This window comes from Calypte anna, chromosome 11 (genome assembly GCF_003957555.1).
Source record: "Calypte anna isolate BGI_N300 chromosome 11, bCalAnn1_v1.p, whole genome shotgun sequence".
NCBI classification, from domain to species: Eukaryota; Metazoa; Chordata; class Aves; order Apodiformes; family Trochilidae; genus Calypte; species Calypte anna.
In genome coordinates this window covers 10,876,002-10,894,453 of record NC_044257.1, presented here as the reverse complement: position 1 = coordinate 10,894,453, position 18,452 = coordinate 10,876,002, and the positions used below count along the sequence as shown (strand labels likewise).

General features: G+C 35.2%; 1 protein-coding gene across 1 annotated transcript in view; it reads left to right on the top strand.

Moving 5' to 3' along the window:
- Positions 1-18,452, top strand: part of LOC115598951 (transcription initiation factor TFIID subunit 4-like) — a 132,774-nt gene that overhangs the window by 12,732 nt on the left and 101,590 nt on the right. Inside the window, exons 3-8 of the mRNA XM_030457972.1 lie at positions 2,093-2,230; positions 3,439-3,666; positions 4,501-4,623; positions 6,290-6,379; positions 8,209-8,466; positions 16,228-16,333. Of these exons, the coding sequence (XP_030313832.1) occupies positions 2,093-2,230; positions 3,439-3,666; positions 4,501-4,623; positions 6,290-6,379; positions 8,209-8,466; positions 16,228-16,333 (943 nt within the window). The remainder of the gene's footprint in view (positions 1-2,092; positions 2,231-3,438; positions 3,667-4,500; positions 4,624-6,289; positions 6,380-8,208; positions 8,467-16,227; positions 16,334-18,452) is intronic.

Below are 18,452 nucleotides of genomic sequence, written 5' to 3'. Positions count from 1 at the left end.
ACTCATGAGATCTGTTTACAGCTTTACTTTCATAGAAAACACAGCTGTTTGTTTCTAAATAGTTTTTATCAGTTCTTCTTGAAGTATTTCTGTTGGGAGTCCTTACAGCATCTCCTGGCAACTTGTAGCTGTCATTTGAAGATCATTTCAATGTTACTTAAAAATTTCTCCAGGCTAGTTTCTTGTTACCTTTCTCATCCACTCATTTTGTACTTACCTTTTTAACATTTATGAGTTTTAGAGCCACATGAGTAAACTGTTGCATTACTTTGTTTGCAGTTCTTTGGTAGTAAGTTTTTTTCTTCATATCCAACATAGCAATGGATTTTACAGCCATGTTGCATCAAAGGCTTTTGTCACTATTGATTTTTAAAGCTGAGGGTGAATTTAGCCTTCATATTGTGCAGTGGTCATGGTATAATACAATGTGCAGAATATATTGCATGCTTAGTTGATTAATATGCTGTTACAATACTGAAATACTCTTTCTTAATTAAATGCAGTTTTGTTTTCAATTATGTTCCTGTGATGAAGGGGGCAGATAATATAGGCATGCAGTATATTTAGGCTGGAAACACTGTTTTACACAGCATTTGTTTTTAAATGCAAGCATTCACAAGGTAAATATAGTTCCATTCAACCAGTATCTTAAGGAATTTGAAGCAAGTGATCTTCTTTACAATGGATAAAAGAGCTATGGCATTGAAAACCAGAAAAATCTTGTATGATCCTTCTTCCAAAAAACCAGACAATTCTACGTATTAATAATGCTGTTTATTGCCCCTAGGCTGACTCAGTGTGGAAGACATCTCTAGTCAAGATTTTAAAAATCTTGAAAGCTATCCAAACAAAAAAAAGGTTTTGTTCAGATGTGAGATATATTTTTTTCTTTTCCTTTTTTCCCAAGTACAGAAGATTGATATATAGTGGATGATGTTGCTAGACTGATTGGTAAGGAATGCTTGGGGCTTTGAAGGCCTGTCTGGGCCTCTGTTTCTTTTGGAGATTTTTAAGTACATTTGTTTTTTGAAGGACTATTTTAGGTAGCTTTAATAGAGAATGTTAAAATAACCCATTCTTTAGAAAATATTAATTACAGAGGCAGATGTCACTTAAAATGTGAATCAAGGAAAGTTAGTTTTATCTTGCAAGAAACAATATTGTTCATGACTTATTACTTTAAAAAACTAGAAAATTTGTGTTTTCTGTGTTTTAATGCAAATATTAATAAATACAAGTTATAAGAGACCAGCGGGCCCTCAATTTATGAGTTGTTCCTCTTTTTGTCATAATTGCCATATTATGTGGTGTATTTCTTCCATAATCGTATTTACATTCCTGGAGAATGAAACAACTTTCCTGAAGACATTTTTTATTCCTAAATCTTAGCCTTTTATATGATGGTAAGAGATTTCAAACTTTTTCTCCCAATTTAAAACCAAGTCATACCTTTGCTGTGTGAGGCAAATTTACTGAGTTGTAGAGTATGCTACTGTGTCAAAGGCCAGGCATTTTCCTTTATCTGCACCTAGCATTCCAGACACTGTGGTTACAAGAGTGTGTTCTATGGCAAGGACTGTCAAGATGCTCAGATTTCTGTGCAAGTTAGTTTCTAGATAATGTAACCTGAAATTATTTTGAAAAAAAGTTTTTTGCTCTTCCTATTCATTTCTGTCAAGAAAAAGCATTAGGAAAGGCCAATAAATACCAAAACGACCGATATGTTTTGTGGCAATTACCAACTTAAATACTGATGAGTACAGACATGCAAATATTAGAACTGAACTAATTCAGTGTAACATCACTTTTTTTTTTTTTTACAGGTCACATTCTGTTTCCTGTTTTTTCTAATCTTTTCCACATTCCTGTTTGAGAAATAGTTTTTAGGAAACACACGACAAATACATCATTGAACATAAGAAACCTCATTTTTGCATTATTTGTGAATATATGTTTAAGAACATCATAACAGTTTGGGTTTTTTTTAAAATGTTAATAATGATTATTCATGTAATCTTCATTAATCAAAAGTCTTTTAGATCAAGTTAATAAGGAGGAAAAAAAATTAAAATGCTTTCTTTTCCTTTGTTAGCAACCAACTTCTGTAGCCACATCCACTGTCCGCCTGGGACTTCCAGTGCAAGCCAAAGTTGTTCAGTCAACTGCTACTTCTGTCACTGCTACGTCTGCTGCAACTCTTCCAGGAGGTTCTGTTCTTTCCCATACCACAGTAAGTAGTAACGATATCAATAGCAAGATATGATTGAAGAAAAAGATATTTGTAACTGTATGCTTTTTCAAAAGTGAATTTTAATGGTTTTGTTTGCTTTTGTTGCAAACATAATCCCAGAAATTAATAGTGGATGTATAGTCAGACTGTTGTGCAGGTACTGAGTGATAGCTAAGTCTTATTTTCTGCTGTTGCCTAGATGATAAAGCTTTGGAGGTAGTATAGATTCTGTTTTAAGCTTTTTTAAAAAAAGAAAAACTTTGCATCAGCTGGACTCACAAGCACTGAGTCAGCGATGGACATGCTGTGCTACATTTGTCCACTGTTGAGAGCTGTGGTGTCTGCTGTGTGATTACCAGTGCTGCAGGAACTGTGGCATCACCTGTGGAACTGTGGTGCAGGTGCCTGGGTCAGCTTGCTCTGCATCTATGCCCAAGACAGAGCAAAGATTTTCAATCAGGCTGCACTAGGAGGTCTTGGTAGCTTCTTCTCAGCATGGTATGCAGCCTGGCTGAGCTCTCTAGCTTCTGCAGTCCCATTTGGTGTGTCTGAGATGTTTTGTCACTTTGAGAGGTGGCCTGTTAGGTCAGATAAAGTACAAGAACTGGTCTGGATGGTGGGTGGGTGGTATGTGGTACTCTGTGCAGCCTGAGGAGCTTTCAGCATTTGGAGGTTGAGGAGTGTGCAACTGAGTCTTTGCGTGTAGCTCAGCTTGGTCCAGGACCGTTTTGTTTGCTAGAGCTTTGCACTGGTGCAAAAGCTCGTATTCTGCTGCTGGGTTCAAATTAGGTTAGGAAGCTTTATCAATACATTTCTGTCACCTGAACCTGAGCTGTCACTGTAGCTGTGGTATTGATAATTGTAAATCTGATGACATGACCACCGATCATTGGGAACTGACTTGTTTATATGAAGGGCCCAATTTATAAAAAGCTGATTTACGGAAATCACAGCATCATGGGGAACCTGAAGGGCTGGATAATAGCAAATGATCTATTTGTAGTACATTTATTTTTGTAATAAGAAGAACTTTAAATGAGGAATTGCACTGTTCAGTAAGGGGTGACAAAAATAGGATTGTAATAAGTAAAGTAAATGGTTTTATTTTTTTCAGCAAGAGTGTGTTTGAAGGGAAACAAGTTTTTATTGACAGGCTTTCAAGATCTTTATTGTTAAGTAAAATAATTAAAAGAATTACTTGTTGATAGGTATCAGTAGCTACAACGAATGCCCAAAATTTATTCAAGACAACAGTAGCAACTGGAACATCAGCTTCTCAACAGCCTGCAGTAATTACTGGTGGACAAACTCAAGCTTCAGCACAAAACCAGGTTCAGCCTCGGCTGCCACTTCCACCTCATACAACAGCACAAGTACCAGCACAGCCCCAGGTCATACCAAGCTCTCCTGTGCCTGGAACTACAGTTGTATCACAGGTAGGTAGGTTTTGAAATACTAGATACTTGGTTTTATTAGTGCTTTATGAAATTTTAAGGTCTATTCAGCAACCAAAAGAACTTCTTATTCATGTAAACACGCTTCCCATGATGGAACAAATTCTTTATAAACATGAATTCCTTCCCCTCATTTCAGTCAAATGGGATGCAAATTCTGTGTTCCGCTTTCCTCAGTCTGCCATGTATGTGAAGAAGCATTCTGTAGGCAGAACAGTCAGGCCTTCAGTCTATGAACTTCATTATTATATTGGTGGGCCTCAAAACACATTTCTGTTTCTCAGAGTGATTATACTGTATAAAAATAATGGCTTGAAAAAATAAAGCATCTTTTCCTACTAAGGAAGAAACTATTAGATAAGATGTTTGAAGACTATTTCTAATTTGATTTTACTGCTCTAGCTACATTGTACAAAAACATATTGAATCAATAATTTAAGAAAATAAGATAGCTTGGGGAACATTTTACGTTGTTTATTGGGCATCTCATATGAGAATACAGCTCCAACAACTTATTGTGTTACTTCTCATATTTAAGGTTATTTTTATCAAAACAGCTGTAAAATATTTAATATATATTTCTTTCATTGATTTTTTTCTGTTAGTATTTGTTATGGATGATGCTCAGTTACATAAATAAGTGAAGAAAATGTCAGGTAACTAGCAAAAACAGTAAAATAGCAGCAGTTGTATTTCAAATATGTTCTGCCTGAGTTAGAACAATTTTATCACTTTCCCTATTTGTAGTGATCATAGCATGCATTGATCCTGATTGGAAAACGGCATGGGTCTGATATTTGTCTTTGGCTTTTTCAGGAAATGCAAGAGAATGTGAAAAAATGTAAAAATTTTTTAGCTACCCTTATAAAACTTGCTTCTCATAATTCACCGTCTCCAGAAACGTCCCGTAATGTGAAAGCTCTGGTTCAGGATTTGTTGGTAAGTATTTAGTTATCTTTATTTTAGTTATCTTTATTTTAGTCAGTTTTCTATTAAGTTTTTTATTTCCATATGCAAAAAAATATTGCTTTGATGTTAATTTTTTTCTGTATTAAATTGGAAGGAGCTGGGCTAAAATGCACCAAATGTACACCAAATTGAGAATGTTCTGTATGTTACATACCTTGCAGATCTGTTAAAGGGAGGCTTTCTTAGTTTCTAAAAGGGGAAATGCAACAAAGTACTTAGCATGCATTCATCAAAAACACTCTAGTTTTGATTGATATGTTTTTGGCAATTTATTTAGAAAATTAGAGTACAGGATGCCTTTTGGATTCATTGTTTCTTCTCCTGGTCTTTTCTGAAACAGTGAGAAGCTCTGAAGTGTTTTAACCACAGAATGAATGTAGAGATATGCCACCACAATTTAGTTCAGAGTTACTAGGACTGAATGACAAGTAAAGCTAAGCTGCTGAGCCCAAGTGGTTCTGCAGATGGAGGTTTAACTGCAAGTTGATCCAAGAAGCAAAGATGTGTTTCAGCTCAACAGACTTGTTGGGCCCCAAAGAAGCCAGACTTACTGTAGTCTTCTCTGCAACACATATTTGAGTGGACAGTATAAATGTGTTGCAGACAGATGTTACAATGGAGCTAGGCAGATAGTCAATTTTTTTAAAGGAAATTAAATATAGTCTATGAAGAACTTGTGTTGAAAAGTAGTTGATATATATTTCTCTGAATTCATTGACATATTTTAGACAAGCCTAAGGCTTTTAATCAAGTATGATAAACTACAAAAATATTCCGTGGTTCCAGTAAAAACTTAATTTAACCATTGAAAACTAAGAAAAATTAAATATGTAAAGTTAACTACTTATGATTTTTTTTTAAAAGTGCTGAGACATAGATGTATTTATGAGTGTTTGTTTTGGTTTTGTTCTGTATCTGTCTGGGAAGGCTAATGAATGTTTTTATTACAAGCTGAGATTGTAATTATACTTCAGGTGTATTATAAAATACATTGGGGTTGTAGAAATTTCCTGAATTAATTACTGAATAAACTACTGAATATATACTTCATATACTTAGAAATGTACATTTTTGAGCATAATAGTTATATACGCATACAGTTATATAGGTGAAAATTTTCCATATATACTTATATGTATATTTTTTATATATGCCTGTGGTTTACATACATAGTTTTATATATATATGCATGCACATATTCTACTAAGTTAGACTGAACCTTCACAATTGGTTTAGGAATTAATTTATTTTCTTATTACGAGAGCTGACAGCTTGTAAGGTTACTCAGCAACCTATTTTTTTCTTAGTATTTTTAAAAAGAAGTCACTGTGTAAATGTTAGCAAGAGAATGGAATCCAAGAAATGACTTGAGTCTATTTGGGATCTCACTGTATCTTCAATTTTGCACCCCCAAGGGAATTCCCTGATTTCTGAGTGGCATATTTATATATATTAAAATCAGTTTTTGATGGAAGAACTTCACAGGTATAGAGGAGCTGCGAGCCTGCCGATTTCAAAGTTCTTTATAGGGTAGCCTATTTAGCTAGACATATATACATATATATGTTATCTGGGGAAAAAGAACAAGAAAACATCTGAACTGAGTTGTTAATGGTGATCTTTTCTTTCTCTGAAGGATGCAAAGATTGATCCAGAAGAATTTACAGGCCGCCTTCAGTCGGAACTCAAATCATCTCCTCAGCCATATCTTGTACCTTTTCTTAAGGTAATGTGGATATTGTTTAGATCAATTTGCCTCAATGCAAATGTTACTACATACTTTTAGAGTGTAAAATTAGCTTTGCTTATTTGGAGCAGGAGCACTCTGCTCATTTTTTCCTTGATGTTGTCAATTCTGCTGAAATCTGCTTGGCTGGAAATTGTGCGCAGGCTCCATTTCTGTCAGGCCAGCCAGGTCCTGCTCACTGCTTTTGTGGTTGGGAACTGTGGCTGTGGGCTGCAGCTGGCTGCTCCCTAACAGGTTGAGAGATTGATAAGAAATAGGGATTTCCTACAGGAGGGATACCTTGTGTGTGTTTGAGTTTAAGAAAAATGTTTGTTATCTAGAGCTGAGTGGAGTTTATTGCTTAAGTAGTCCTTATCTAGAACATTTTACTGATTAGATTTATATTAAAGAAGCTGTCACTCTCTAGTTTGGAAAGCATCCATTGTCTGTTCTGTAGTGATCCTTTACTGTTAAAATCTACTTTACTGTGGTAGTAGGTCATTTCTTGTGGAAGGTACAGCGTGCATATTTGGAAGAATCGTAAGTTGTTTCTATAAGAGTGTTTCAAGTAATTTAATAAACTTTGTCCATATTGGTTTTGTCATCTACATTTGAGTCACTGATAACTATCATTGCATGTGTAATGGCGACTGCAAAAAATCAAATGCGATAATGCTGTTTAAATAATTGATTAGCTGATCTTACCTGTAATCTGGAACTAATCTGTGACAGAAGTTATAAAGTGGTACCAACCAGATTTATTGTTGGGTTGTCAGTTAGTGTATGTAGTTAGTATATTTGCTTTTAATTGCTTCTTCCACATTAGCTACAATAGCTTCCATATGCAAGATTTATAGACATACATAGAAAGCATGATTAATTAAGCCCCAGCAAAACCACAATTATAATTTAAAAAGCATTTTTCTTCTATTCCAAAATTTCTAGTTTAGGGCAGATTTTCTTCTTCTCTCCCTTCAACTTCTCTTCAGAACTCTCTCTCTATGCTTCTGTTTTTTATAAGTTAACCCTTATTTATGCCTTTTCCTGCTCTTATACTGGAGTCACTTCTAGCATCATGATAAGTTTTAACTTGTTTCCTTTGAAGTCCTTTCTTGGCAAGAGGCATTAAGTTTTTAAATAAATATTAGAAGTTTAGAAAGGATTGTAGCTTGGGTTAAACACTGTTGCATTCTACAGCTGCCTGGGGGGAGCACTTCAAAAGAACACTACTACCACTTAAAAAGTAAAAAGTTTATTCGTGAAGGTATGGTATAGCATTTTAGAACTATATTTTTTGGTTGAACTGGTCTGAACATGAAGCATAAATAGTATGCTTTTCTTATCCAGTCAGAATACATTAGATCAGTAATAATAAACAGCTATTGCTGTAGGGCATCAACAGTTAAATCATCTTGTTCTAGGTACTGGAGGCATGTCAGGAGAAGTAAATTGGTGCGGTCTACTTCTAGTATGCAGTGGGAGTAGGGTTGTTCCTATGGTTCTGTGTTTTCATTTTCCATCTTCTGCTCTTCCAAAGACTTGAGCTACAAGTTCTAGATAGTCTTGAGGAGGGCGGTGTTATATCTTAGCACTACAGTGGAATTAGGGCACATCAGGATCTACAGGATTGCTAAATCCAAATTGAAAGCTTACTATAAATGTATATTGAGCTTTCCCTCCAACAAAATGGGTTCAGTCTTCTTTTTGACAAATAGGCAGTACAATTGGAAAGAAAGTTGCCTTATTTTAATTATGTTTACAGGAAATATAAAAGTATTTTTTGTCAACCTGCTAAATGTGGTATTTCATAAACCTTTTTCTGCTTTTAGAAAAGCCTACCTGCATTGAGACAATCTTTACTGAATAGTCAACATTCAGTTTTGCAAGGACAGCCGTCTCAGCAATCACTACAGCAAACCAAGCTATCACAAGTTATACCTCAATCTGCCTCTGGAACCATTTCCTCTGTTGTCACAACGCAGACAATAGGAATAAGGCAACCAAACAACATTTGCACAGTCTCTGTATCAAATACAGTGCAGCCTCCTCAGGTTAAGGTGGTACAGTCAAATCCGAGTTCTCAACTGGTAGGTACTGTAGTATAAAAGAGAATTTCTTAAACTGAGTAGCAATTTTTTATGTTTTTATTGCATCTTGAGAAATGTTTGTATGTTTGTATGATATATTGTCATAGATGTAGTAGTACCTCATTTTAAGGCAATTCATATATATGTTCAACTTTTGTGCTCAACTGTTGGTTTAGATAACTATTACCATTGCTTAAATTTAAGGAAGTATGCTCTTGGCTTTTTTATCAGGAACACAGTGATTGTTATATGAGTTCAGTGGAATTGGAGTTAATTACAAAGGAACAGAAAGCTTTTCAAGACTTACAGGCAAGAGTATAATTTTTAGTATGTCATTAGGTATGTTGCTTTGCTTAGATTAGTCTGCATTAAAATTAGCTCATTTTAAATTCTTCTGCACATAGTTTTAAAATCTCATAGAATGTAGCTGTACATTAGCAACATATTTTGTTTAGAAATAGTGCCATGCTTTGTTATTAACTGAAATTTATCATTGTGCATATTGAAGTATTATGTTCTTAGACTCATTAATTTCAAAGTCACTATCAGTAAGGCACTGATGCAGCCAGTTATCCTGTGGGAGTGTATTGAATTTATTCCACTGTTACATAGGGTTTTGGTTGTGTGTTTACAGTTGTAATTAAAATATGCTTAGGATTTTTACAAGGCTTTGAGTTTATACATGCATTACCATCATTTGAAAGTGTAAGTGTCTTTATGGCTTCTGTGTGAGTAAAACTACTTGACTAAGGTTTCAAAATCAAATTGACAAGTTCCAGAAGGTGTATCAAGTTGGTAAAAATGTATATTGTTAAGATTCAGGAAAGCACATGTGATAGTGCATAACCTTACAGTGATCTTTCCTTGAGTTTATAGGCATTACAAAGGATATAAATAATTTGTAGAGTACATGGACAGAAAATATTATTTGTTTTGCTTTGATTCAAAAGTAGCAGTGCACAATCTGAGAAAGTAAGAATCTTGGGCCCTTTGGAACTTACAAATACTTTCTAGCAGTTAAATTACAAACTTAAAAATTAGATTAATATGATTTTACCATCCTTTAGTAAGCATAGTTTTAATGTGTAAGAACATCTGAGATGCTAAGACTGCTGACTCTGACTTTTGTAATACATGCAGGACGTTTGGATGTTATGCATGTTAACTTGTATTCTTTCTGTTCAGCCACTTCAATTGTTTTGGTTTTGTTATTTTTTTACCCCTGAGATGACTTTTCCCTATCCCTTTTGGACTGATGTATTATTTAGAAAAGTATTCCTTAGATTTTTGTCCCTGCTTTTTGGTTCATCCATGTTTTGTAAGACTGAATTGACAGTAGATTTGGTTCTTCAACATGGGGGAGCAATGGTTAGAATTACAGGCAGTAGGTGTAAAAAATAATCTGTCCCAGTGAAAGCAAATTTCTGACAGCAGCTGACAGGTTTCTTACAAGTACAAATGTTTATGGACAGTAAATCTAGCTTTATCTCACATCACAGTCTTAGGGCTAACCTACTGCCAGCTAACACAGCTTTTTCCAGTGCATCGCAAACCAATTTATATACTGTGCCTACTAGGCAGGTTGTACCCCCACTTTTTGAGCAGCACAGTTGCATAAAAAAAAATGTCAGTAAGTCCATAGGAATTCTTACTTTTATGCTTGTTTTTCTCATGAAGTTTTTCTGAATGAGTTGAAGCCAAATTTGTGGGAGATACATATTCTACATCTCTGAGTAGAGATTAAGAATGTGAAGTTACTTTGTCATCTTGTTAAACCTATCTGTGCAACATGAGGAAGATGGAAACAGCTGAAGCAATATTTTGTGGAGATTACACCAATGGGCAAAAGAAGTTGTTTTTCTGTCTCTGAGGAGCTCATAGGTCTAGGATTGGATTTTCATCTTAATGAGTGCCTGAAAGGACTGCTACATTTCCAAAAGGTAGCAAGCTGCAAGGAACAAAACTATGCTTAATCCTGTTCCTTTTCTATAAGATATTTAGAGAGAAGTGAATGCATAGTAAAATGAGAATTTATTTGCTTTATTGCTGAACTGGTTTTCTGTATTTGCTTTCAATTTATCAGTAATGTGACTAGTTAATAGAACCAAACATTATATAAACCAAGCATAAACCAATGGCCCTCAAATCTATTCTATACAGACAAAAGCAGCATTAGACAGTAAGAATTACTGCATAAAAAAATCTTAACATACCACAACAACCATCATCTCAAGTGCCAAGCAGACAACCCAGCAGCATCTCCCCATCAAAGTAGTAATTTTTTGCAAGTATTGGCTTTTTTTGTGGTGACAGTGATCACACTCTTCACACTTCTTAGAGCTCCCCAAAATCAGAGCACTCAGAGAGCTGCTGGCCATCTTGCCTGGGGCTTGTCCGGAAGAGGAAGATTACAGCTGGCTTCCCTAAGGGAGGCCAGCACTGATGGAGGAAACTGGCTGAGCTCCAGATTTTCCAAGCCTGAAGCTCACTGGAGAGAGTTCCAGCTGGCTTTGCAAACTGTCCAGCTGCAGAAGGGCAAGCCTGTTTTCGAATATAGATCCTTTCATACCAGCCTGTTTAAAGGAGTCTAGTTTCTTTTAGAATGTGGAAAATCTGTTAGATTCTCCTTTCTTTTGACTTTTCTGTTTTACAGAGGGTTGGATGTGGTGATACTTATTTTACTGAGGTATCTTGCAACATGGGAGTTGTATGCACACTGTTCAGCATGCAATGTAGATTGCAAAAAGGAGACTTTAGCATTAAAATGTCTAGTGCTAGTGGAGATGAAAGAGGAGACCATTTTATTTCTCTGTTTTGTAAAAGTATTGGAGTCATGTTCCAAAATTATGAAAAAGCTGTGCTCTAAACCTGGGTAACTGCTTCTAGCTGGGGAAAAGAGGAATAATCTTAGGCTAATATTTTATTGATGAGACACTAATGAGATAAGCTAGTGATCAATTATTTTGACTGTTCTAAGTGGAATATTCGAAGTTTGTCTAAACTGTCATTCTTAGGGGGCAGAAGCTCTGTACAGACTTAAAGATGCAAACATTACCTGTCTTGTTATGGGTATTACAGCAGATAAAAGCTTTGTAAATAACAGAGATGTTTTTTATTGAATGTTTTGAAGTTGTAAATAGATTGAGGAGTAATGGAGATTGATTAGCACTTTAAATATGTGTTGATACTGCATTGCAAGGAGCAAGTACTCCTGGAGGTTGCAGCCAATTATTAAGTAGTAATGATAAAGAAATCCAGAGTAATCCATCTTAATTAAAACAAATTTAATTATATAATATAAAGATTTTTGCAGTTGTAGGATTAGGAAAGATACATAGAAATAAATCTGGTCTACTGTTGCTGCAGGACATTTTGCACAGTGTCTAGAGGGGAGGTTTTGACATCTTTTAAGTTACATGACATTAGAATTAGAATTGTAAGGAAAGACATTAGAATAGTCTTTGCTAAAACATTTACTGACACTTTTCTAGGGACTGTCATAGTGGTTGGAAGGTCCCAGAAGGTGATACAGAGTAATGAAATTTGAAAACAAGATGCAACATCATAATAAACATATTATATGGGGATGTTCTCTTTTACTATTCTCTGTTGAAGCTTTTTCTGGCAGCAATTTTCTGTTGTTGAATGATTGTAAATTGTACATATCTTAGTGACTCACAGAAAATAATTTTCTGTAGGTCCTGTGTGCAAGGCAGCTTAGAAGTGGAAGAGTAAAAGATGGCTATTTGTATAAAAGGAGTAGTTTCTGTGAATTAATAAAGATATATTCACTGGCTTGGAATTTGGTGTACAATCAAATGTAAATAAAAATGTCTGTTGAGCAGTAGGCGTCTGGGATCCATTAACAGGCACCAAGCCTATACTTGACAAATTGTATGCTGATTTGAAATAACAGCCTAGTAGTTTTCTGAGTTGTTACCATGGACAGAATTACCAAATTCAGAATTTATTGGCTGTACCTATATGGAGGATATTGGCAATGAGTGCTGTTTGGAAACCAGGAACAAAAGATGATAATTAAAGGACAGATGTGAAAGCAAAGACTAAAAGGAAAACTTAAGAGAATTAAACATACAGACATGGTCAAACAATGACTATAGGGGAGCATAGAAAACATTTACAAAGATTTTTTAGTATTTAAATATAAAAATACATCAATTTTTTAGAGAGGTCTAAGACAGAATAAATATCAGTAACAGAATATAATTTAAAAAGTAGGATTTTGGTAGAATATCTGGCTAAATATCCTTACTGTAAGACAGATTGTTAGATGGTAGATCAGGCTTCAAAGGAAATAACAAAAAAGCCATTATTGAAAACCTTCGAAGTTAAACCAGGAGAAATACTTTAAGAAGAATCATATAATAAATGGAGGAGCAGGTGGGACAGGTGATCCAGTGGCTACTGGTTTTATTTTTCTTCATTTCTTCTTTGAAAACATACTCTCAAGAGAACAATATTGTCATCATGTTAATATTAAAAATTACATGCTGAGTTTTAAAGAAATCCTGTTTTTAATTTTTGTTTGGGAGGAAAAAGAATTGCTTATCCGATTTTGAAGAATTGCAACTGTTACTATTACCGCATGGTAAACAGTGGTAAATATGAATTCTAGGCCTGTAAGAGGATGAACATTGTAAGTTAATGCTGCCAGATTACATGATAGCTGAGGTTTGATATGACATTTATCTTTAGGAGTGAGTAGACTGATAAATCACAAGTGGCATAGCCACAAGTGAGTTAGCAAGTGTTTACTCATGAGTGAAGATAAATGTCATATCAGACTAGAGCCATTCTGAATTTTGTACATTTACAAGTGGCTTCTTTCTTTCCTTCTTCCACTATATTTTTTTAAACATAATTGAGATTAAAAATGCTAGATAAAGGATATATTTTCCATTTTTTTCCCATTCTTTGCAGAAGTTTCTGTTTCCTCTGCTTTAGTTTTTACAGTTGTATTTGATATGCTTAAGTCTTGGATCAGATACTTTTTTTACAAAATGTAGTTTATGTAAATTGAGTCAGGCTTATTTTGCAGCCCTTGTCAGGTAAGGGTAAGCATTGTCATTGGGACCTCATGCACCTGCATAGGCAAAGGAGCATCTAGATTGTTGAAACTAGCAAAATCCTTGTCCTCAAAAACTTCAGCATTGTTTTCTAATCTAATTGTTCTAAAGAACTTTACCTGTCAATGGTTTCTGGATAGTAGCTTTCATTTTCATTTAGTGTCTCCTGAGAACAGAAGTTATCAGTCTTTCTACTTTAACAGATTTTGTGTGCTTTGGCTGAATTCTTTCTTAGTCTGTATTTATTGGTCATTTGTGTTCTTAATGACTGGTCTATGTTCACATCTGTAATCTGTTCTTTGTCATGCAATAACATACACAGTAGAAAATTCACCCCTGTCATGGTATGACCATCCCCTTTTGGCTTGAGATTAGGACCAGAGAGCGCTACTATTTTATATAGAAACTAATATTTAAGTTAGTGTAAAACACTGCTCTTAGATCAGGCGCAGTTGTTCCTTTTAGAGAGAGTACATGCTTGCTGTAATCAGTTTCTGTATGGAATTTAAGATGGTAATATTTACCTGTGCCTGTTGGAAACATTTATTTCTCAAGCATTTTCTGGACTTTCAACATTTTTACATATGTGGAAGTCACACAACACTTGCTAAAGGACTTCTTTTGAATGTATTTGATAGTAAAGAAAACATTGCTGATATTAATATAGTTAAATAGTTAAATGCTGTCTTTAATGATGTTAGTGGCTCATTTTATTTAGGGCATTCACATGAAAATATTAATCAAGTGAAACAGAACTTGATTCTGTACTGTAGAAGTTGCTTGCCTTCAGAACAACAAAAAAATCTAATTGTCTAGTTGCTTACTGTAATACTGGTAGTAAGTCTATCCACAGGTCTCACACAGCTCCTTTTTGTCCTGGCTTTTGGCCAGTTAAGGTATGGCTGCTGTTCTTCACTATTTTCTCAAAATTCAAACATAAATTACTGTAAAAGTGGCAAGATTGTCCTCTTACACCAATGCAGTCTTGTTTTTTTCTTTTTTCTCCTGTGGCCCACTCTCTCTCCTTGTTGCTGTTTCCTGTGCATCAGGATGTAGTAAAATTTAACTTTCTCCCTCATTTTCACTTATCACCTCTATTTCTTTTCTGTTTTTAAGAATTGTAGCTACTTTGTTCTTTTCCCTCTGAGTGTCACTGTTTGCTCACTACCTGTCTTGAGCAAGTGAATTTACATCCATTTGCTCCATTTCTGTGCTTAGTACAAATACTGCATTTTCCTTCAGTGTTCACTGTTGAAGCTGAATCATTTACCTTTTTTTCCCTTTTCTCTTTCTGCAAGGTAGCTATTGCTAATACTTCTACATCCACAGGTTTATTATGACTTTGCAACTTTTATATTTTAGAATATACAGAATACAATTTCCTAACTTCAGAACAGCGTTACTTGTTTTCTCCTCCAGACTGGATTACAGGTCTTGTTCCCTCATATACTCTTTTAATTTTTGTAGTTTTTACCTTTCTTCTTCCTGGTTTGGGAGCTGATGAAACAATTTCTGATTCTTCATTCTCTACTTTCACATGCCATTTGAAAATACTGTTTCTCCTTTCCTTTTCTCCATAGCATAGTTTAAAGTCAGAGCTTTGGCCATTCATCATTCAGCTAACTATGGTTTTAGTCACACGGTGTAAGAGCAGTGCCCATTGCTGCTGAGCACCAGTGCAGTGGTTCCTGCTTGCTCTGCAGCGCCGTGTCGCGTGGCGTCTTCTGGGAGGGAATCCTGCATCCCGTGGCTGTGACACTGGGACATTCAGAAACAGCAGACACATAATGCAATGGGAGTGGTATAGGTGTTACTGTGAAGAGTACATAACTTCTGAACTTGTCATGATTAAGTTGTGGTTGTAATCTTATTTGCAGCTAATTGCCAGTGTTTTGTTTTCAAAGTTTATTTCTGGATTTTTTTTTTCCAGCTCTGCGGCACCCACACATCGTCTTGAATCTTCTGGTCATTACATCTGTGCCTCCCTTGTCCCTGATTTCATAAACATACATTTTGCTGTTTCTTAGACATGACCCTTGCAGGTTTTTTGATTGATTTGATTTATGTATGGGTCAAATTCTAAGTTGCTAACCCAATTTCAGTTTTGGGTAAGAACTTCAGAACTTGACTTAGTAGTAATTGAAACTGTGAGAATATCCAACTAACATGTAAAAGTTGAATAGTATATGATCACCATGAAACATTTTCTTTCTTGTGTATATCTGACTTTGGAATCTATATTTTAGAATTTACTTTTAGTATATATTTTTATAGATACATGGAGAAAGGCCTAATGATTGTAGGTGAATACCACTAAGATTATTGCAGTATTTGCTTCTACAAAAATGCTTTTCTTCCTAGTAAAATTTCTGAAGACAAAAGTCTAAACTTTAATATTAACCTTACTATTTTGAAGTATATTTTTGATGAAGGTTGTGACATGCCATTTGTGTCAAACATTATTTGATTTAATTTTTTTAAAGTATAATGGCAAAATAGGTATATACACACACACACAACCACATGCATTAGATGAATATGACTTTTGTCACTAGCTGGTTGTGCTTTTAGAGATCCACATGCTTATATTAATAATAACAGGTATTAGTATATTTACGTTGTGTGTGTTTGTGTATAAAGAGTATAATATGAGTATACTTTTTTTTAATAATAGCAGATTATCCAGTCAACATCTGCTCAAACTGTGAAACGAAACCCTGCTTGCCAGACTACCCAGATTAGGATGCCAGTGGTAATAACTCAGACCATTAGACCACAAGGTATGGGTTTAAATTTTTAGTGAGATTGTTACCTTTGTATGAATTTCATTGTAATTACAAACTAGTGGCATGGGAAAGACTTACAGTGTTGACATTGGCAGGCTTCACATTTATTTTTTACTTCCTACTGGCTGAGGAATGCATGTTTTCACTATGCAGTTTCAAGGTGTTTTGGACAAACAGTGAAATGTTTTGACATAATCTTAGGACTAAACTCTTGCATGCTTAGTTCCTTATTCAGCAGTTTTACTTGGAAAGTTCTGAAAGAAGTCAGGAACTTTCCTCTTGCTGTCCTAAATTCTAACCCTGGGCCAAGAAAGAAATAATTTTTTTACTGAAGCCTAGAAACTGCCTCAGTTTAATCATCCTACTTTTAATTCTCACTCCTGAAACAGAACATGATAGTTGCTGTCTCTGCAGCTACAGAGATCCAGGTGGGAGTCCTACAGATATTTCTCGACCCACGTGTTGGGTTTTTTTCCCCTACCAGTATGTTTACTCTTCAGTTAAGTCAGAGACCGACTGCAGCAATCTGACATGCCATGATTAGCCAGGGGAGCAGGAGGTGTGGTTTGTACACAACTTCCTCATCTGTCAGGTAGATTAATGTCTGGCTTATACATCCCACTTCTTTAGAGGGTTCTTGAAGCCTTTTTACTTACTAGTAAAAAGTTTAGTTTAGTTTAATTTAGTTTTTTCTGTCACTGACCCGGTAGGCCCCTTTTGAAATTTTTCCTGATTGTGTGAGTATCTTTTTGGATGTGGGCATTTAGATTATTTAGGGTTTGTAATGAAATACAGAGCTTATAATCTTCGGCTATTGATCATAAAGCAAACTAGTTTAAATGCACAAAAAAGAAATTGGTGCCTATTTTACTTTATTGCTTGGTCTTTTCTATTCTCCTTGCAAAAAGCATCAAAACCTCCCATAATCAAACTTAATAGCAGTTGATGTTGTACTTGCTCTGCTCTCTTCAGAGACTCCAAAGGTTAAATGGACACGGAGACCAAGCTGCCACTGTAATCCTGTAGGCTGTTTTTCCAGGTTAGGAAGAAATGCATTTATTTGTCATAAAAAGTACCTATTTGATAGTGCTGACACTCATATTCTGAATGTATGAACAGGCAAGGTATTCAGCATCTAATAGCATGAACTTTCAGTTCTGAATAATGTATCTGAGAGTGAAGGCTGATTTAATATCTTTGCATGTTCAGCCTCTTAAGTTGTGAATGTCAACAGTGTGCCAAGAATTTGTGTGATACTGGCATCTATCTTTTAAACGGTGGATTCAGAATATGAATTTATTCATGCTAGTCATTGATCAGCCAGTGAAATACAACTTAGCTGGCAGTTTGGCATAAGGCCCATTCATGCAAAGCCCTGCTTTCAAGTGAGCTTATTCCTATTTACAGCTTTGTTGAAGCCCACCACTGTATTGTTGTAATTACACAGACAAAGTAAACACAAAAAAATTTAGAAAACATCCCATTGTAAAACTGCTCGTCCTGCAGCCTACATCTAGGTGAAAGTCCACCTGTGTGCTGGCACCTTTCAGAAATGCCTCTATGGCATGCTGCCAGATGAGTATAATCAAAGGAACAGTTTATTTTGATCTTGATATAGTGTTAAAATTTTCTACCAGTATAATATTCTATACTGGCCTGGGTATTCCTGTAGAAGGAGGTAAGGTGCTGGAATAGTCTGTGATCTCTGTTTGAAATTACAGTAGTATAATTTTGTGTAGTGTGGCTGTTTAAGGATAGTTATATCAGAACTGAGCTGACTTCCACGGGATGGTGCATGTTCCTTCTCAGATAGGAGTGAATCTCCTGTGTAATATATCTTCGTGTTAATATTAATGCACTCACATGAACCCACTGTAGTGCTTTTTAAAACAGTAGTATAGATAAAGTTGAGAGGCTTTAAGGACTTCTTTATAAATAAAATTAATTCCACAACAAGGGAGGTAACATTATAATTATTGAAAAAAATTTCACACTCCTTTATCAAAGCACTTATCAGTATAATAAGTTGGGGAATTGCATCATGTGGATGGGGTAATTGAGCCAAAGAAAATAGCCAGAGTATTCACTGCAGCTGTTTAACCTAAGCAGAAAT